Consider the following 22760-nt stretch of genomic DNA (forward strand, 5'->3'; position numbering starts at 1 on the left):
ATATAGTTTTAAGATTCTATCACTGCAGTAAAGAGAAATGCTAAACTCCAAATAATCTACTGCAGACTTCAAGATATCACACTGACTATACTTAATAAATTTCTGCCTAGTATAAAAATAATAATTTTTAGAAAGTAACTATGATACCCTAAAGTAAATCATATACTCTACAGAATAATGGGGTGAGTGCTTACTAAAGGATAATAAAACACTAAAGAAGCTGATAAAAGATTATTCACATTATAGAAAAGAAGAAAAGGAAAGGAAAAGAGAATGAGTAATTTTTCTTATAAGAGTTGAAGGATGCGTTTGAGGAGAGAGAAGGAATCAAAATGAAAAAGATGAATTTCATGAGGTTTCTAAAGTAATTCAAAATGCAGGAATGGTACTACTTTTTAAGGTGTGTAGCTGTTACAGACTTAAGGTGTTTACCTCATTTTCCGTTCCCACGTCCAGCATGACAGGCAAACATTGTTGTGGGTTCATCCCTCCACAAGCTGTATACAGAGCCAGTTTACCCACGGGGATGCCCATTCCATTACAGCCAAGGTCTCCCAAGCCAAGAATACGTTCTCCATCAGTCACCACAATAGCCTCAAATAAAAAGAAAAATATATTAATAGATGTTTGCAAATCCTGGGGCACAGTTCCTACTCTCTATTTCTGAAGTTAAATATTTATGCAACGAAATACTAAGCTGTCAGAAAACATAAATGATGGACATGATTTTATATGATCAAAAATGATGGAAACGATTTTCTATAATCATTAAGTGTAGAAGAGTGGGGAGAATAAATTGAAAACATGTATTTTAAATGTATTTGTAAAATATATACATATGATCAATTTGATTGTTTAAAAATAAAAAGACAAGGTATGCCCCTAAAGATTCAAAGAACTCAAAGAACTCAGTCTTCAATCAGGAGGAGTACATGGGCAGAGTACAGGTAAATAAAAAGCTCAAACTGGGAAATAAAGTGAAACTTACGACAGCTTGCAAACTATTCACATCCATTTTGAATACCATTAGAGGAGAGCCCATGATTTAATAGCACATAATTGCTGAGGAGTCCCCAATGCTCTGATCTTTAGTTTATGTATCCTCCTAATTTCACAACAATGCTGATTCATCCTCTTTAACTCTTATTACACTGGATACTATTTTACCAAGAACGGTCTATTGCTCTTCTTAATGGTCTATTGCTATTCTTAACAGTAGAGTATTACTAGACATTGGTTTTTTTTTTTTTTAGTTTATTTCTAATCTAAGTTTATTATAGTTTATTTCTAATTTCAGTTTGTTTTCATATCTAAAAAGCATGCATTTTAATCACGTGGAGATTTTAATCCTAAGTAATTTGTTGTCTTTATCGAAATTAATGGATCTATCATCTTTATTCTGTAATTCACGGCCATTATATGAATTTAAGCAAAACCAATTTTGTGAGACAAAATTTATTAGATTTGCTACAAACTACTACACCTGTCATATCCATTGAGCCTAGAATAAAATGTCAGTTATTTGACTTTGGATAAACTGATGAGTTAAAGCTTCTGTTTCCTATGTATAAAAATGGGAATTAAAAAAGGTACTTTTCAGAGTAGATGCATGACATTAGGAACCAACTGTGTTTTGCTCACCACCGTACACCAACACCTAGCACAGCACGTGGCACATAGAAAACGATCAACAAGAAGAGTCACTTGAATAGATCTATGACTCAACACTGAAGAAGGGAATGGCAAACCACTGCAGTATTCTTACTTGAGAACCCCATGAACAGGATGAAAAGGCAAAAACATAGGACACTGAAAGATGAACTCTTCAGGTCGGTAGGTGCCCAATATGCTACTGGAGATCAGTGGAGAAATAATTTCAGAAAGAATGAAGAGACGGAGCCAAAGCAAAAACAACACCCAGTTGTGGATGTGACTGGTGATGGAAGGCCAGGAAATTAAGACACTTAATCCTTGGAAGCAAAGTTATGACCAACCTAGATAGCATATTAAAAAGCAGAGACATTACTTTGCCAACAAAGGTCCGTCTAGTCAAGGCTGTGGTTTTTCCAGTAGTCATGTATGGATGGGAGAGCTGGACTGTAAAGAAAGCTATGCACTGAAGAATTGATGCTTTTGAACTGTGGTGTTGGAGAAGACTCTGGAGAGTCCCTTGGACTGCAAGGAGATCCAACCAGTCCATCCTAAAGGAGATCAGTCCTGGGTGTTCATTAGAAGGACTGATGTCGAAGCTAAAACTCCAATACTTTGGCCACCTGATGTGAAGAACTGACTCATTTGAAAAGATCCTGATGTTGGGAAAGACTGAAGGCGGGAGGAGAAGGGGACGACAGAGGATGAGATGGTTGGATGGCATCACCGACTCAGTGGACATGAGTTTGAGTAAACTCCAGGAGTTGGTGATGGACAGGGAGGCCTGGAGTGCTGCAGTCCATGGGGTTGCAAAGAGTCGGACACGACTGAGAGACTGAACTGAACTGATGATTCAATACAATGAAATCATGATATACAAGAACTTACCACAGTACCTGATACATTACAAATTCTCAAAAAAACTGTAGGCATTAATACTATTATTATCATAAGGACTAATGAACAGAATCATAGCATTTTAGAAGTAAAGGGGAATTTTGAGTATATTCAGTCTATCCCTCTTATTTTCTGTCCCTCTTCTATCCCTCTGAAGATCAGAAAACTGAAATAATTTGCCTCAGGTGATTTATCTGGTTAATGTCAAAGAACCAAGACCTGAGTGTTTACTTTTTCTACCACACAATAGTGCAGAATATATACAAAATTTTTTGAGACCTTTTCATTTAGTTTTCTATTCACCTATATTATGCAGCTCTTAAAGAACTGCCTTAAAAGTAAATACATGGGAGAGGAGGGTGAAAATTATATTTGCATATTGCATAAAGCTGATCTCTGTCAAATTTTCCACGTCTCATTACAAAGGGTCATTATGTTACGCTGTTTTGGAGGAGGCAACTTGAGACACCAGCATTCAGTTCCCACAACCACCACATACTACTGTGTAATCCACCTGGGCCTTCCTTTCCTCATGGAATTACCATGATACTAAATACCTGAGTTAATCTAGATAAAGTGTCTCACTCAGAAAGCTACCAAATGTCAGATACAACTGTTATTCTGTTTTCATTAGCTTCCTCTCTCCCAGAGGAAGTCCCATGAGATACTTGAGGTTACCATGACAAAGAAAATGAATTAACAGATGTTTTTTTGCCCACATTGATTCTTCTAAGTAGATGATCAATTACAGAAGAAATAAGAGTTTGCTTAAAGAAATTCAGGTACTACGTCAACATTTTTCAACACTTATCATCACTTACAATAAATAAAGAAATACTAAAAAATTTGGCAGAAATAAAGGGAAAACTTAGAATCTAGATGGTATCAGGATAAATTAATCCACTATGCAAAAACCAATGGGATGTAAATTGAAAAGCTAGAGAATGCTACCACTACCTAGTATTGTGAAAAGGGTCAGTATGTTATGGGACAGGAAAAAGAACAAATGTGCCACAGTGGAAAAAAAGTGGTAACTAACTTACCTTGATGACATCTTCTGGCCATGCATTAATAACGGAAGAAATATGTCCTCGGTCATGGATACTAATAAAGAGACCTCTGACAGGAAAGAAAAAAAGAGTAATTTTAATTTACTTCAGACTTGTCAAACTATCAGGAACATTTTTTTTTAATTTTTAAATCCATTTACTATATCTCCAAGCTGGTTTTATATCTTCAAGCTGGTTTTAGAAAAGGCAGAGGAACCAGAGATCAAATTGCCAACATCTGCTGGATCATCAAAAAAGCAAGAGAGTTCTAAAAAAACATCTATTTCTGCTTTAACGACTATGCCAAAGCCTTTGACTCTGTGGATCACAATAAACTGTGTAAAATTCTGAAAGAGATGGGAATACCAGACCACCTGACCTGCCTCTTGAGAAACCTGTATGCAGGTCAGGAAGCAACAGTTAGAACTGGACATGGAACAACAGACTAGTTCCAAATAGGAAAAGGAGTACATCAAGGCTGTATATTGTCACCCTGCTTCTTTAACTTATATGCAGAGTACATCATGAGAAACGCTGGGCTGGAAGAAGCACAAGCTGGAATCAAGATTGCCGGGAGAAATATCAATAACGTCAGATATGCAGATGACACCACCCTTATGGCAGAAAGTGAAGAAGAACTAAAGAGCCTTTTGATGAAAGTGAAAGAGGAGAGTGAAAAAGTTGGCTTAAAGCTCAACATTCAGAAAACTAAGATCATGGCATCTGGTCCCGTCAGTTCATGGCAAATAGATGACGAAACAGTGGAAACAGTGGCTGACTTTATTTTTCTGGGCTCCAAAATCACTGCAGATGGTGATTACAGTCATGAAATCAAAAGACGCTTACTCCTTGAATGGAAAGTTATGACCAACCTAGACAGTATATTAAAAAGCAGAGACATTACTTTGCCAACAAAGGTCCATCTAGTCAAGGCTATGGTTTTTCCAGTAGTCATGTATGGATGTGAACATTGGGGCTATAAAGAAAGCTGAGTGCCAAAGAATTGATGCTTTTGAACTGTGGTGTTGGAGAAGACTCTGGAGAGTCCCTTGGACTGCAAGGAGATCCAACCAGTCCATCCTAAAGGAGATCAGTCCTGGGTGTTCATTGGAAGGACTGATGTTGAAGCTAAAACTCCAATACTTTGGCCACCTGATGCGAAGAACTGACTCATTTGAAAAGACCCTGATGCTGGGAAAGATTGAGGGCAGTAGAAGAAGGGGACGGCAGAAGATGAGATGGTTGGATGGCATCACCGACTCGATGGACATGGGTTTGGGTGGACTCCAGGAGTTGGTGATGGACAGGGAGGCCTGGCGTGCTGCGATTCAAGGGGTTGCAAAGAGCCAGACACGACTGAGCAACTGAACTGAACTGAACTATATCTCCATTTTTACCTATAATTTTTATCAAAGCCATTAAATGTATTTCCATTTTTATCAGTAATGTTTACCAAAATTATTTCCTTAAACAAATAAGGGACAGGAATCTTATAAGTAAGGTTATTACTTGCAATATTATTAGTTATCATATTAAACAATATATTGACATCTACAATAAAGGCAGGTTAATCCTTATAACACATATTCTTAAGTATTTTTAACATTCCCAGTTTTTATACATAGTTTAAATAGTATTATCATTTCTCCCATAGATTAATTTACAGTCTTCATTAAATAAGATAATACATGTAAAAGCACTTTGAAAACGAGCATGAAGCATATGTGCAGAGGCATTTCACTATATATTCCATTATTACATATTTACAGTGTGAAGAGGGGACCACCTATAGGAGTGGGCTGAAGTGACAAACACATGCTGAGCAGGCCTTTCATGTGAAAATTACCTGTGAAACCCTGATACTGAGTCCCCCCCAAACCAAGTTTACGACTAATCCCTCTATCCAAAACTTTATTCTTTCTTGTCCCCTCAATCCTCAATCAATTCAAGTCAGATGCTAAAATTAATGTTGTTAACGTCCTTAAGGCACTAAAATTGCTGTTGTTGATATCATCGTTGATGTATTAAAGATAACATCATTGCTATTATAGATAACATTATGAACACACAACCTTGGATTGTTTCTCTAAGGCAAGAAGAGCTAACAGACCCCCAAGCCACAGACCACCTGGCCACAGAATCCAAATCAGAAGCATCCTGACACTGGAAACCATGATTAAGGAATGTAGTTAAACGTAAGATGATGACTGACCCCAGCCTCTGTTCTTCCCCTTTAAAAACACCAACTCAAAGACCAAGCCTACCCCCACTCCTTTGTTTGGCTTCCTGCAATAAACCCTTTGCTGCAAACCCTACTCCCAGAGCTCAGCTTCACTTGACTCTTTGCTTTGTGGTCTCAGCTGTTTCTAACTCTGTTCTTCACTCTCAGTTTTAACTCTCAGTCTTTAACAGTGCTCTGCTATGGCCTCCCAATTCCTATGAAAGCTTAACAAGGAACTTTAAAAATTAAAGTAAAACATGTGCAGATGTCTTAATATTGCAGCAAAAACATAAATGAGTGAACAGTCTTTGGCACATACCAGTCAAACAGGCCTGCAAGAGTTAAACAATCTTGGTTATTCTTTAGCTGTTACTACTAACAAACACTTGTAGCTAGACTTGTCCTTCACAAAGCTATTAATAATTACTCTCTGACTCCATATAGATTACACTCTGCACCTGGCATTCTTCTCCCCCTTCACTCTGTTGTACCATTCTGATAGCATTTCAGAAAGAAGGTCACGGGCTGATAACTTCAGGGACACTAGACCCAGTTGCTGAGCTGCATGATCTCAGCTGTGGCCACTTTGAAACTTTGCAAAAGGAAAAACAAAATACAAGATCTTCATTGCTTTGAGCCTTATCACCTATCCACAGACTACAAGCCCTGGGATATAACCTCTCTCTATTCCCAGAAATGGGGAGCACAGTCCTCGAGGTGCTAGTCTGCTGTGCATTCCACTTTGCCAAGAAAAGATAAAGCCATTTTTCTATTTCTTCCAAACTCTGTTTCGGCATTTTCATTCAGCACCAGTGGACGGCGGGGGGCGGGGGGGGGTGTCAAGATTTTGGCAACATTAACTTTACTTACAAGTTTTGCTGTAGTATCCTTAAATCCGACTCAAATGCAGAGAGGCACACACAACAAATACACAATCTGAACAACTGTTTAAGGCCACCACCCTTCTACTCTGTCTCCTTCAGAGCAAAACCCCACAAAGACGTGTATGTTCTTACTGCCTTCATATCCTTACCTCCCAGTCTCTTTTCACTATTAGGCTTTTCCTCCTCACTTCTCCCCCAAAACAGCTCTTCCCAAAGTCACTGCTTACAGACATCTGATAAAGACAAAGGTCAGCTCTCAACTCTCACCCTCTTCAATATCCCAACTGTGACTGACCTGGCTTTCAGGGTCGCATCCACAGTGAAGATTTTCAGATATCTGTCTTCCACCAAGACCACTCCCTGGGGCTCCAAACTGTAAATATAACTAGGTACCTAAGCCCTCTCATCACTCAGGCCCCAACTCAAACTGGAGTTCCTCAGACAGGACTCCTGATAACAGCAGTCCAAGCACCTCCACTGGAGTATTTTTACCATTGTCATATACCTTTATGTCTCTGAAGCTCCCTTACCTATTTTCTTATATGTTGGCCATCTGTCTCCTCCCTGGCACTGCCCACACACACCCCCCCCCCCACCATCCAGGACACTTATACACACAAAGCAGCAAGTTCCTTAAGTAGAGAGACTCTGTTTTGCTCCTATTTATAAGCCCGATGTCTATATTGGCACATAGTACGTGTCCAACAATATGTGCTGACGTCAAAGCGCTGAAAAAAACAAACCTTCCAAATTAAAAAAAAAAAAAGTTTTTAAGTTCAGAAAACATGAAGCAAACCCAGACTTATACTGACTTGAGTAATCCAAAATTATATTATGATAGTAAGTAACACAAGCAGATGACTGATGACCATCTGATTCAACAAAAATATTAATTTACCAAGTTGGCACTAAATTACATCCTTTCCTATTTACTTTTTGCTGTTTCATACGAAGTTATTTTCCTTCTCCAGAATGATTATAAGCTCATTATAAATTATATATTTCTTTTGGAACCCTGTCATATCCAAATATGCAATCAACAAGGTCTCAATAAATAACTGTCACATTTATAGGAAATATATTTGGACAAAGAAGGCAATGCTGTTGAATTAGCTAAAATGTTCTTGGCAATGTACATTAAATAATGTTTCTTGGGAACCTGTTAGATAGCCAAGGTTTTCCAAGTAACAGTGGTCTCAGGAAACAGCATCTTTGTTTTAAACGAGAGGGAAAATGAATATACTAAAATTTGCATCGGTTAAATGCCCAAGTTTATTGTACAAACATGTGAGTGCAACTTCAGTGAAAGAGCCATCTGGACACTTGTAATCTCTTGCACTGAGCAGATTCATTTATGCAAAAGTGCTTACTTTTGGAGAAAGCTCAAAAAATGAAGAATCTGTAATGTCCCACCAAAGTCTAGCATTTTGATAGAATAATTTGTAAAACTTCCTGGAATGTCTCCTTGATGAGAAATTTAATAAGATGTCCAAAAGTGTGTCAGCAAAGACTCATGCTTCCTGGTATAAAAACTGGAAATGAAACATTAATCTCAACATACATAAATATATACATTCATAAAATGAAAAGTTCAGACAAGAAAATAATCTGTCAATGATATTTTTTAATGAATGGGATTACAATAAACATACATTCTTGGTCCAAGTTCTTAATTCATCAATTTGTTTAAAATGCTTAATCTTGATTCAAAGCATATTAACCATGCCAATTAAAATATTCATACTATTGTGTCTATTTCATGTTAGAACTGAGACAATTTAAAAATGCAGATCATTTTTTCTCAGATACGCACTTCAAACTTTTCTCATAACCTCTGATATTGTATATATTCCACTCTCAAACAGATCTGTTAGATAAGATTCTTACTTCATGTTGTCTCACATAACATCTCTAATGAAATTAATTTCATATCAAAATAGAGTTCATTTCTAACATGCAACTTTCTGTGGTAACCAGACTTATATTCCTTATGGAAATGAATTCATGACTGCTCCTGACCCAGAGGAGGAAGCAATCATTCTACACTTTTCAATAGTAATGCTCTCCTACAGAAGCCGAAGAAATTTAGACCCTGTTCTTTTCACAAAATTTGAATTTGCATTAGTGAGCCCCAGTAGCTAACTTAAAGTTGAGTTACTCCAGCAGGTCTGGGCTAATGAGAAAAGAAATGTGCCCACAAAAGCTGTGTTGTGCCGTGCTCAATCATGCCTGACTTTTCCCAACCCTATGAACTGTAGCCAGTCAGGCTCCTCTGTCCATGGGGATTCTCCAGGCAAGAATACTGGAGGGTGTTGCCAAGCCTTTCTCCAGGGGATCTTCCCAAGCCAAGGACTGAACCCAGGTCTCCCACATTGCAGGCAGATTCTTTATCATCTGAGTCACCAGGGAAGCCCCATTATACTGGAGTGGGTAGCCTATCCCTTCTCCAGGGGATCTTCCTGACCCAGGAATTGAACCAGGGTCTCCTGCGTTGCAAGCAGATTCTTTACCAGCTAATTCAGGTAAAATGAAGTTTCTTATCAGGAGAGACCTAGGATAAAGATGCAGAGTTAATAATCATATGCCTGGAGTTGAAAGGAATAAAAGAGAAAGAAGAGAAGGTCAAGGAGGAAATATTACAAATTATACCTCTTCTAGAAGATTAGGATGACTAACAAGAGTCCTTGCAAAAAAAATCTAAGACAACTAGTGTTTCTGAAGCCACAGGAAGTCACGGGAGGACAATGTTAAGAAAGGTTGGAACAAGAAAATATAGGCACATGAAAAGACGCTCATCATCATTAATTATTAGTGAAATGCAAATTAAAACTACAATGAGGTACCAACTCACACAGGTCAGAATGGCCATCATTATAACGTCTACAAGTAACAAATGTGGGAGAGGGTGTGGAGAAAAGGGAACCCTCCTATACTGTCGATGGAAATATAAATGGGTGCAGTCCCTATGGAAAACAGTCTAGCGGTTCCTCAGAAAGCTAAAAATAAAAATATCACACGGTCCAGCAATTCAACTCCCGGGCATATATCAAAACAAAACTATAATTTGAAAAGATACAACATCAACAGCACGAGTCACAATAGCCAAGATATAGAAACAACCTAAATGTCCACTGACAGATGAATACACACACACACACACACACACACACACACACACGGACTTCCCAGGTAATGCAGTGGGAAAAATCTGCCAGTGCAGGAGACACAAAAGACATGTGTTCAATCCCTGGATTGGGAAGATGCCCTGGAGGAGAAAATGGCAATCCATTCCCATATTCTTGCCTGGAAAATCCCATCGACAGAGGAGCCTGGTGGGCTATAGTCCAAGGGGTTGCAAAAAGTCAGACACAACGGAGCATACACACACAATACACACACACACAATGAAATATTACTCAGCCTTAAAAAAGAATGAAATAATGTCATTTGCACCATCCAATGGATGGACCTAGAGATTATCATACTAGACAAAATTAAGTCAGAAAGAGAAAAACAAGTACTATATGATATCACTTACATGTGGAACCTAAAATATGACACAAATGAACATATCTACAAAACAGAACCAGACTCACAGACATAGAGAACAGACTTGTGGTTGTCAAGAGGGAAGGATTGGGGGAGGGGAAGATAGGGAGTTTGGGATTAGCAGGTACAAACTATTATATACAGACTGGATAAACAACAAGGTCCTACTGTATAGCACAGGAAACTATAGCCAGTATTCTGTGATAAATCATAATGGAAAAGAATATGAAAAAGAATACGTGTTCATAACTGAATCACTTTGTTGTAAAGCAGAAATTAACACAATACTGTAAACCAAATATACTTCAATTTTGTTGTTTTTTAAAATGCATGGATTAATATTAGTCTCTCCTTCAGAAAATGCTTAAAAGAAGTCTTCTAAATATATGACAAAAAATTGTTTTTTTCCTGAAGTATTTGCAAGCTAAGTAGCCAACATGATCCCTCATCATTACCAAATAATTCAGTGCATTACAAACAAAAATATTCTGCTACTGCTGCTGCTGCTAAGTCGCTTCAGTCGTGTCCAACTCTGTGCAACCCCATAGACGGCAGCCCACCAAGCTCCTCCTTCCCTGGGATTCTCCAGGCAAGAATACTGCAGTAGGTTGCCAGGTCCTTCTCCAATGCGTGCACACATGCTAAGTCGCTTCAGTTGCATCCGACTCTGCGACCCCACAGACAGGAGCCCACCAGGCTCCTTTGTCCACAGGATTCTCTCAGCAAGAATAATGGAGTTGCCATTTCCTTCTCCAAAATATTCTGCTACATAATTATAATTACAATCAGAAAATTAATACTGATACACTGCTATCATGAAATCTTCAAACATCATTCACATTTCACTATACCTCCTTCATAACAAGAGTCCATTGTATTTTGGTTGTCATGTTCCTTGGTCCTCTTCAGTCTGAAACATTTCCTCAGTCTCTCCTTGACTTCCCATGACCTTAATGCTTTTGAAGTTACAAGTGTTTTTGTAAACTGTTCTATGATGTAGGTTTGACTGGTGTTTCCTCATGATCCCATTCAGACTATTCATCTTGTACAAGAATACCCCAGAAGTGGTTCTAGCTGCTTCTCCTTGCGTCCTTTCAGGTGGCGCCATTCCTGCTTTGTCCCATTATTGATAATGTTCACTTTGATCATTTGATTAATGGGACCTTTTTTCTCTTTGTAATGAACAATTACCTTATGGGAAGATTCTTTAAAGCTGAAAAAACCCTGTTCCTCCATTCAATTTTTAATTTATTCATATCACTGTGGACTTGTGTTTATCATTTCGTTAAATAGGTTCTAATCCGTTGCAAACATTATTTATTTAATGCTTAAAATGTCCCAGAATTGGCCTGTGGGAGCCTCTTCAAGCTGGTTTCTATGTCCTTTTGACACATCCCCATTATCCTTTGAGCACTTCCTTATTTTGTGGGACAGGATGTTCCAAGCTCATCTTTTGCTTATCCTGGCCCAGCCCTGGAATCAGTAATTTTTCTAAGGAGTTCTGATTCCTTTTCTGGCAGAGAGCAGCATTTAGATCTGAGTGCTGAGTGTACTCCTTGTTACTGGGGTGTCACTGCTGCCAAGCCAACTCAGCAGAGAGAATTAGAGAATATATGTGTGTGCATACACACTTCTTACATCCTTCCCAGGTAACACTAAAGGTAAAGAACCCGTCTGCCAATGCAGGAGATGTAAGAGACACAGGATCGATCCCTGCTTGGAGAACATCACCTGGAGGAGGGCATGTCAACCCACTCCAGTGTTCTTGCTAGGAGAATCACATGGACAAGAATGGCGGGCTATAGTCCATAGGATCACAAAGAGTCGGCCATGACTAAAGCAACCTAGCATGCAAGCATGCATGCATACAGAATACACACACATATATATTTCTATAACTATACATTCATCTATCTATACATTGCAAACCATAAATTCACACTAATACCTCCAATTCTAACACCACCACAGGATTCATCCTCGTGTTCTCCCCCTTGGTTTTCCCATTTGTGACAACCTTCTCCTAGAGTAAGAAACTGCACTCCCATAATGCTTCATACATTTCCTTACTTGATCAGCCTTCTTGTATGAAATCAATCCTCCCTGCATACACACCCCATTTCCTTTGCCAAGGCTCCAGTCTCTGAAGTGGGCAGACCTCCCCCACAGATGGCCCCACTGGGGCTCTGACACCCGGTGCAGGACCATTCTCCTACCAGATCCTCCCTTCCACCTGCTTGGCTCACACCTGAGCCAGGCTGCTCTCCACTCCGTCCAGGCTCCAAAACCCTTTGCTGGGCCCCCCAGGCCTTTTAATCAGAGACAGGAGGAGCATGAAGCAGAGAGAGGATGCAGCCTGACTACTGCTCTAATTGTTGAGAAGCAGAAAAAACTGGTGATGGAAATGCAAAAAGAAGCTACAATTATCCACAGCTGCCGGGAAAATACCAACCTAGATCCCACCTTTACCGATGAAGGGTTTTTATTCCTTTGCGTGCATGTGTGCGTTCTCAGTCGCTTCAGTAGTGTCCAGCTCTTTGCGACCCCATGGACTGTAGCCCACCAGGCTCCCCTGTCCATGGGATTCTCCAGGCAAGAATCCTGGAGTGGGTTGCCATGCCTTCCTCAAGGGGATCTTCCCGACCCAGGGACTGAAACCAGTTCTCCCAAGTTGCAGGCAGATTCTTTACCATCTGAGCCACCAGGGAAGCCCTTTTATCCCTTTGCTTATCATAATTGCATAAATTAGTTTCTTAATTTCTTATCTTTCACTTTTGTCATTGTTTTTCGTGTATTTATAGTAAAACAAGTTGATTTTTCCATCAGATTTCATACATTTAATTATACAAAGTCTTTCCTCATCAATCATGTTCCTGCATTTTAATTTTTTTTTGGTTTGGTCCAGTTCTTTTTTTTCCAGTTTATTGTTATTTTAAAAATTTTACTATTTATTTGTTTATTTTTGGCTGTACTGGGTCTTTGTTGCCGTGTGGGTTTTTCTCCAGTTGCGGCAAACTGAGGCTACTCTCTACTTGCAGTGGGCGGGCTTCTCACTACGACAGCTTCTCTTGTTGCAGAATCTGGGCTCTAGGGCACACAGGCTTCAGTCGTTGCAGCACATGAGTTCATAGTTGTGGTTCTTGGGCTCTAGAATACAGGTTCAGTACTTGTGGTACACGGGCCTAGCTGCTCCACGGCATGTGGAATCCTCCCAGACCAGGGATCGAGCCTGTGTCTCCTGAACTGGCAGGCAGACTCTTCACCACTGAACCACCAGGGAAGCCTGGTCTGGTTCTTTGAATCTATCTGAAATGTCAGTACAGCCTGTTATATGAGGATGTAATAATCCATATCGTACTTCTTCAAATATCTCCTCTTCTGGTATAACTACCCTTTGACCTCATTAATATCTTTTGTCTTTTGGTCCCTACTTTTATTTTTTTCCTCTAAATTAGCAGTCTGTGCTGATTGAAAGTCCTTCTTTATTCAGCTAGATTTTATCTGTTCTGCCAACCATTCTTAACTCCCTAGCCTTTCTGCTCTTTCCATCACACCCTTGCAGAAAACCACCAAATCTAAATCAATCCATCTGCCTCCTCTTTCCCTCAAGCCCTGCCGCAGAGTGCTGTTTGAGACAGGAGCTCAACCAAGCGTGTTAGATCCACTAAAACCTCACGGCCTCCCCATCGTCAGCCAGGTCCTCATAATTCAGCATGACGCCTGTGAGGACCTTCTATTGATTACGCTGAGACTGACCACAAGAGCTACATCCCTATCCCCATCCCTCTACACGCTCATCAGACTCACACATCATTTTTCACTCGGAAGACAAAATAGAGACTTTCAGCTCTAAGCTCTCCACCTAGAAACCTCCTCCCATTATTCACTATGCGTCAGTGAATAAGGCCCCAGGATCTCTGTCCTCAAGCCCAGTTTGTCCTCACGCTGTCACTCCCGGACCACTTCCTAGTCTCTTTCACCATCTCCTAAGGGCTTATTTAGCCCTTAAGTGCTGGCACTCTTCAGGCTAGCAACAGTTCTCTTTCTCACTCTCACGCCTGGTGAAGGTCTCGGGACCCTGCTTTGTTCCCATCCTTGGACTCATTTTCAAGGTTCAATTTGCTTCAGCAGACGTCTGCAGAATATCTGATCTGTTAGCTTTATCTCCCATTTTTGGTCCCATCCTTTCCTCTTGGCATCTGCTCAACTAGTTCAGCTTGAGGACGATCTCGTTTCCAACTCTGGATCATCTTTAAAGGATTCATTTAGGCCTCCCTCCAATGCCCCCAGCTCCTCTTCCCCACTAGGCCAGCTCCTAATTGCTTATCACAGACCATGCAAGTGTTACCTCCTCTTGGAAATATTTCCTGACCAACATTCGGGCTGAGCTGGAATGTCTCTAATCCCACAGGCCCTTGCTGCTTTTCTGTAACATAACACTTTATCATATTGTCATATAATTTTTCACTTTCCTATATGTTTGTCCTATTAGATTATAAACTCTTGAAGTCAGGAATTCTGCATGGCTCATAGGAAAAAAAAAAAGAAGAAGGAAGCAAGGAGCTATAGCATGTAAGTCAGGAGAAAAGGGAAAATTAGTTTAGACATGATTTGGCACTAGCCAACCCAATGTTGGGAAAAACATTATAGCAAAAAATCTGGGCGAGAGAACACGCAGGTGCTGTGTGGTCGATGTATATAATTTTGGGGGTCTTCTGAAAATGACAAGGCCAAGGAACAGACAAAAGGAACCACAAATTATGGGGAAAGTCCCTGGAAAAGTACAGTACCAGAGCCAATGCCCAGTTCTAGGACTTGGAGTACTTGCTGCTAACAGATCTGCATGTGAATTCTTAGCGTTAACCTGGGGGCAATAGGTTTTAATGATGGCAAAAGGCTTAAGAAATAATGAGAGAAGCAACTGATAGCTTCAGAACCACTACGTCTGAGGAAGAATCACAGATTATCATAAGATCACATCAGGTAAATAAGGTGGTTTAATCACCTTGGGCTTCATTCTGGTTTAACTTAGAAATAAAACTAGGATGAGATGGAGTCTATAGGTTAGGAAGGACCCAGAGGAAAGTCAGGGGCCTTCCGATTGAACACCAATTTATGATTAAAGTAAAAAACTTTTTAATTGAGGTTAGACGAGAAAGGTATATTTCCAATTTCATCTGGTCATCCACTTCCAAAAGTAAGAGTTTTGAGGTGTTTGTTTTATATATAATATCCTATCACTGCTAACATGCATGACATTTTTCATTGCGTAACTATTTGATTTTGCTCTGCAATGATAATCTTGTGAATTCATTTTGCTTACTGTAGACAATATTTAAAACTCTATTTTTATTCTCAGTCCTCCTGAGGAGTGAAAATTAGTGTGGTAGACAGATTTCTAAGATGGTCCCAAGATTTCCCACCCCCCTGATGTTCACATCCTGAATCAGCCCTAGGACTGTGCATGGACTGTACTCTGAGTAAATGACATTGGAAAGTACGGCTGGCGGGTTATCCAGGGGGTTCCATACTCTTAAGATTTCTTTAGAGAATTTCTCCAGCTGCTCAAAGAAGGGGAAGTCAGAGGCTCAAGGAGTGAGAAGGACTCCAAGCACGACTGTGAATTTAGAGGACAGCAAGTGGCAAGGAATAATAGTTATGTCCAGCAGCTGAGAGCACTCTCCATCTGACAGCCAGCATGGAAACGGGGACCTCAGTCCTACAACCGCAGGAACTGAATTCTGCCAACAACAGACACCTTGGGAGTAGATTTTCCTGTAGGTCCCCAGAGGAGTACTCAGTCTGGCCAATCCCATGATTTAGGCTTTCTGATACCCCAAACATAGACCCAACGACACCATGCCACAAATCTGACCTTCAGGACTTTGAGCCAATAAATGGATGTTGTCTTAATCAGCAGAGTTTGTAGTAATTTGTGACACAGCAATACAACCCTGAAACAAACAGTATGTATACTAAAAAGTAAAATTAAGATGCTCATTCCATATTTATTATTAATTCATATTTATTTTATGAAAGACATGACACAGTGCTTGATGCCAGGGAAAATACAAGAGGACTATCCACATACCGCTGACCAGCTCTGTTGTCACTCCGTGACCAAATCATCAATGCACAGCATTATTTAGCAGAGATGGCTACAGTTTCCAGAAATCAAAAGTGACTACTAAGATAGGTAATATTCTTCCAAATGGCGGTACCTTGCTAGCTATTATAACTCGATTTTTAGAATTCCAAAACAAAGCACTGGCAGTATTCTTTGAAAAAAATGCAGATATAGTGTAGTAACATTCTAAGATACTATGTGAGAAAACAGGAATATTTGGGCAGAAAAATGAACCATACATTTGAAGAATAAATAATTCCTTTTTTTTTTTTTGCAGCTTAGTTTAGAAATAATAACAACTACCTCATTATAACTTACTTTTCGTCTCATCTAATGCTGGATGATGGATATTTTAAGATATTTTATTTCAGGTCAATAACTGCCTTCAGGAAGGGGTGAGGGTAATGGGAGTAGGTTGGAGGCCAAAGGGGACTTCAATGTTGTCCCTAATTTTTAAAAAAAAATCAAACAATGGGTACAGGTAATTAGTCTTTGCAATTTTCCTACATTTTGACTTTTTTCAAGAAATGATTTTATTTCTCATCTTTAAGAGAGAAGTGAAATGAAAAAATAAATACATTTCTCTTTGAGCAGAAGAATGATTTTTCTCAAGCTTGGACAGCTACTTAGTAGCAGAAGCAGGACAAAGACTCCGATTTTGTGACACTTAGAGCAGTCTCCTTCCACACTACTGTGAGATGTAAACTCGTTCTAAACACTAGTACAAAGGGCTACCCTGTATTATAAACCATTTGCATCTACAGCCAGCTGACCAGCAAGAGAGTAGACAAGGTAGAGCCCAGGTGACCAGGTCATGTGCAGTCAGGGTTTCTTATCACAGGAAAGAGGTCTGGGGCCAATCTAAACACAAACAGCTCAATATATGTCATGATGAAAGAGAAAAGCCATGGGCTAATGATGAAGGTAGGGGAGTTGAGGATTGGGAAAGTAAATCAACTGCCAAACAAGAAGGTCTGAGACTTATGAGAGGAAGAAACACAGTGGATGGGACAGTACAAAGATAAAAATTATCAGTCCTGAATATTCACTGGAAGGACTGATGCTGAAGCTGAAGCTCCAATTCTTTGGCCACCTGATGCAAAGAGCTGACTCACTGGAAAAGACCCTGATGCTGGGAAAGATTGAAGGCGGGAGGAGAAGAGGACGACAGAGGATGAGATGGTTGGATGGCATCACTGACTCCAAGGACATGGGTTTGAGTAAACTCTGGGAATTGGTGATAGACAGGGAAGCCTGGCATGCTGCAGTCCATGGGGTTGCAAAGAGTCGGATACGACTGAGAGACTGAACCAAACTGAACTGTGAACTAATGTTCCTTTTCGTGACATTCCTCTTGGCTTGACTCTCTCTTTGCCAGGAAACAAATCTTTAAAATAGTAGAACTACAGCATAAAAACCATGTTGCAATATTTTGCTCAAAAATATTAATAAGTTTGGTTCTCTCTTTCCATGTCCTTTGCATTAATAATATTTAATTATTAATTCTATTACTTTTCTAGCCTCTATACATTTTCCATTTTTCTTGTAGTTAGTCCTCTGATTTCAAAGGAGTTACTTAAATATTATACTACAATGAATGAAAATACAATAAAGTTACATAAGTTGATCTCACAGCTTAGGACAACAGTTTATGTAACTGAAGTATATAATCATTTAATGAGTAAACCATATCATACCTTTTTAGCTCCATATTCTAGAAGGGTATTGGATGGGATGAGAAGTTTTAGTCATAACTAAAAAACTCTAGGTCGGGCAATTAACTCTTCTAGTTTCAGTAACTCACAAAGAAGAAGATTTGATCCAGAATGATAGTAAGCTGTGTCTCACTATTCTCTGTGTCTAGGATATTGTTTTTCCAATCCTGAGATTTCAACAGAATTTTCCAACTACAGGAAATGTGAATGGAGAAACTCTCCTTTCAGAGAGAACAGACCTTAAAAAAATTTTTTTTAATTATATATACACATATAGTTTATAGGGCCTTGCCTGGTGGTTCAGCGGTTAGGACTTCACCTTCCAAAGCAGCAAGTGTGGGTTTGATCCCTGGTAAGGGAGCTAAGTTTCCACTTGCCTTGTGGCCCAAATAACAAAACAGAAGCATAAAACAGAAACAATACTGTAATAAATTCAATAAAGACTTTTAAAATAGTCCCCATAAAAAATAATAATAATAAGATACGCTTTATAGAATTTTCTGTCAATTTTGTCCCCAGCTTTCCTGGAGCTTTCAGGCACATAGTTAAGAATCAGGTCATTTGGGTCATTACATAAAGAAAAATGAGGGATGACAAGTGGGCAGTCACAGACCCACCAGAGTGTTGGGAGACCACAGAGAACATGTCATTGGAACTTTCACTTTTATGCCTGACACCAAGCTCGTAGGCACTCTGAGTATGTAATGAAATGAACTGAGATACGTTTGCGTCATGCTTTAAAAAATACCCTTTATTTAGACAATTTTGGCTGATGAGTTTTTTTTTTTTTAAAGCAAGTCCTTAGTTTTTCTAACAAGTCAATGACCTCATTTTCCCCTTTTATATAAATGCAAAGTCTGCCATCATATAAATGTAATATTTTTGTTCCTAAGCTGGAAATAACATCTTCCATTTGGAATGATTGGTAGAAAAATGACCCTTCTATTTCCTAAGCTGAAAAATGTTGATTATTATTAATGTTACAAGGATGTATTTTTATCACGGTTGATCATTTTTAAGAATGTTTCATCAAGCGTAACAATGGACTACTTTTCCTTTTGTTCAATCCATCAGTACAAACCGATAATATCGTGATCATTACAAATTCATCGTAAATAAAAATATTTTTAAGAATATGACAGGTTCTTCTACACTGGCCATGCCAACTGATCTGAACCAGCAGCTCTCTTCATATGGCTGGTGCCATTCCCATAAAGGATGCTGGTTTAGCCATTTCATAAAATGTAAGTTATATATTCTCTATTATTAGGGAAATACACAAACTTTGGCCTTATATATAACTATCTATCACTTATAGGAACAAGACAAATATATCCTATGCTGAATGCTCAGTCAATGAAAAAGAGAGTTCAATACGTAACACCCTGGGAAAGGACATTCTCATTTATTGCAAAATGTCAAATCAGGAAACAGCAAGAATATCTACTACTTCTAGAAGTGAAAGCCGTAGAAAACAATTTTTTTTACAATAATTTGAGAGGAAGGAGTGTGCTCTTTCTCAGATCAAAACCTGGCAGTCATTATGTCAAAATTCCTACATATTTTCAGTCAATTAATAAGATTTAAAGTGATCATAGATTTTTAAAGAATCTTAAAAGGACAGCAAAGATGACTCAATGTTTTAAAAGGAAACCTCTAAAGGAAAAGTTTTGAAAGGATGTAGTGGAGAAGACATAAAGAGAAAAAGATAACAGTTTTTAAATATCTTTAAAAATATTTAAGTTTTTAAATAGGATACTTACAAAGAGTATAAGAGTATTTATTTTTAAAATTTCAATCAAGAATAAAAACTTAGATAAAAGACAAATGATTAAGGTTCGCATCTGTAAAAGCTATTAAATATTATTGAGTCAGCCAAAAAGTTCGTTCAAGTTGGCTGACCCAACAAAATGGTTAGGTTTAAGAAAATCATAGAATATGTGTTTAAGGTTTTCTGTGATATTAAAAATTAAGGAAATAAAGCTGCTGACAAATCCAGGTCTTTCTCAGTCTATACTATCATTATTCCAAGATATTAGATGGTGAAAAGAAAAGGTACAAGGAAGTCGACAATTTAACTTTGCACAGAAAAAGGCAATCTTACCCACCTTGTGTTCATTTCCTTACATGATATTTGCTTCTTCTAAACTCCCTTTTACTAAGAAAGCAGGAGCAAAGACATCAAATATATCTCACAGGATAATCTAAAATTATTTAAATATGACATAAAATGAGGAAAATAAAAACATACCCAGAGATAAGAAGCAGAAGCTAAAATGAGCATAGATAAACATGGAGAAACGGTTATAGAATGGTAGATTCGTATATACAAAAAACAATTGCATTACTACCAATTGCTTGCCAAGTATCCATCTGATTCATTCTGTTTGAATTAGCAAATTCTATTAAATAGAATAATTGCTTAGTCTCACATCTAAGCTGGTATCTCAGGTTTCCTTCCAAAATTACAAATAACTGCAATGAAGGGAAGTGGGGGGAAGCACTTTTGTTCTCACTGTTATGGGAAAATGCATATATCCTATCAAACATTTTATTGGCAATGGAAGGACAAAAATCCCTCAGTTACTTGATGTCTATGGAATGAGAGTTACATCGGAGGCCAATATAAACTGACTATGCAATGGCATTCAAGAGCGGAAATAATAGAGACACTTAATGATGGAAGTGCCCTAGAGACACTTAATGATGGAAGTGCCCAAGAAAAACGCCACTTCTTTCCATGCAAGAAGTCAAAGGCACTGAGGACAAGACACAGTGATGAAAACAAGGATACAGAAGAATTCAATTACTTTTCCACATATAACACTTTCCTCAGACCATTAAGATTTATCCTAATATTTACATGAAATTTACCCACTCAGGCTCATGATCCCATGTCCAAAATCTTAAAGGAATCTCGACATGAATGTAACAATTTTCATTAATCATGCTGTTGTTGCTATAAACCAACTAAAGTTTATCCTAATTCCTTCATTCTCATTTCTCGGATAAACAGCATTTTGGATAGCAAGAGCTTCTTAGATGAAGCTCTGCTTTCAGGTTCCTTTCAAATGGCTAATAGAGTAAATCTCACAGCCTACACTCTGGGCCTTTATCCAGAAGTCTTTCCTTTGGAAGTCTGTATTGTTGCAGAGGAGTTTATATAAACCTAAAACTAGTGATCAAACTATTCACCAAGTTAGTCCCATTTCCTTTTCTCATACTGAAGAAAACAGATTCATATGCATGTGTAGCAAATCATAAGAACAGAACTTTATTAAGCTAACAAAAATTGCTATGTACAGGTACTGTCCCTAGGTAGTCTTCCCCCCTCCCTTTTCAGAGAAAGAAAATTTATCAATAGAAAAATATAAGCCACATAGGCAGACTTGTTGTACTGCCAAATACAGTTCAAGCTAATGTCTTTGATGTGAGGTCACTTTCATACCACACAAGACCCTGTGGGACTCCTAGATATAGAGCCTTTCTGTGTCCCCCCCACTTCTTTTATTAAAGGAAATATGCTTCATTCAGCCTCTGTGACCTTCCCTGAGTTCCAACATGCAGATCCAAGCAATTGCTAATTAGGGAAGGGTGTAGATGTGAGACAAGGGAGGAACAATCAAGAAGCAACAGTGCAGCCTCAGGGCAGGGTCCTGGTTCCTCATCAAAGGATATGCACAACATCTTCGAGCTGTTTTGCAGATACTAAAACCCCCGCGAGATGGGAGAAATTAACAGTTAAAATAGTATGCTGCCCACAAGCACAAAGACCCCAGACTGGTTGGAACCAGAAGATTGATGATGCTTACTCCCACTTACCTCACCAACAACTAATCAGAAGATTGTCCATGAGCTGGTCACACCCTCTCTGAACTATCACTACAAAACTCCTCACTAATCCCTCCAGTTTGGGACACACAGTTTTGAGGGCATTAGACCACTGTGGCCCCCACAAAGTAATAGAGCAATTATTTCCTACTTCACTCAAAACTCTTGTCTCTGAGATTTAACTTGGTATCAGGATACAGATGCCATATTTGGCTTCAACTTTTCCAAAGGATTTTCCAGGGGAGGTTGCCACTGCTGGGAGCTAAGAAACCGATTCCCCAGTTTTACTTTATAAAACAAGTAATGTCCATTTTCCCTTACATTAAGACCATCCCCTTCTAAAAATTCAAATTCATTCTATTACTGGAAATCTGTCACATTTCCTTTAAGTCAAGCATAAGTGAGAAATGGACTAAAATGGACTGGAATGGGCAAATTTAATTCAGATGACCATTATATCTACTACTGTGGACAAGAATGCCTTAGAAGAAATGGAGTAGCCCTCATAGTCAACGAGAGTCCAAAATGCAGTTCTTGGATGCAATCTCAAAAATGACAGAAAGATCTCGGTTCATTTCCAAGAAAAACCATTCAATATCACAGTAATCCAAGTCTATGCCCTGACCATAATGCTGAAGAAACTGAAGTTCAACAGTTCTATGAAGACCTACAAGACTTTCTAGAACTAACACCCAAAAGAGATGTCTTTTTCATTATAGGGGACTGGAATGCAAAAGTAGGAAGTCAAGCGATACCTGGAGTAACAGGTAAATTTGGCCTTGGAGTACAGAATGAAGCAGGGCAAAGGCTAACAGAGTATTGAAAGAAAACGTACGG

At 38.8% G+C, this 22760-nt stretch overlaps 1 protein-coding gene across 2 annotated transcripts in view; it reads right to left on the reverse strand.

Annotated features, from left to right (window-relative positions):
• Window positions 1–22760, reverse strand: part of ME1 (malic enzyme 1) — a 252142-nt gene that overhangs the window by 144959 nt on the left and 84423 nt on the right. For both annotated transcript variants that reach the window (XM_043438919.1, XM_043438918.1), the window contains 2 exons: window positions 3591–3666; window positions 433–594 (listed from right to left, as the gene is read on the reverse strand). In XM_043438919.1, the coding sequence (XP_043294854.1) occupies window positions 433–594; window positions 3591–3666 (238 nt within the window). The remainder of the gene's footprint in view (window positions 1–432; window positions 595–3590; window positions 3667–22760) is intronic.

Source organism: Cervus canadensis, chromosome 20 (assembly GCF_019320065.1).
Source record: "Cervus canadensis isolate Bull #8, Minnesota chromosome 20, ASM1932006v1, whole genome shotgun sequence".
Taxonomy (NCBI): domain Eukaryota; kingdom Metazoa; phylum Chordata; class Mammalia; order Artiodactyla; family Cervidae; genus Cervus; species Cervus canadensis.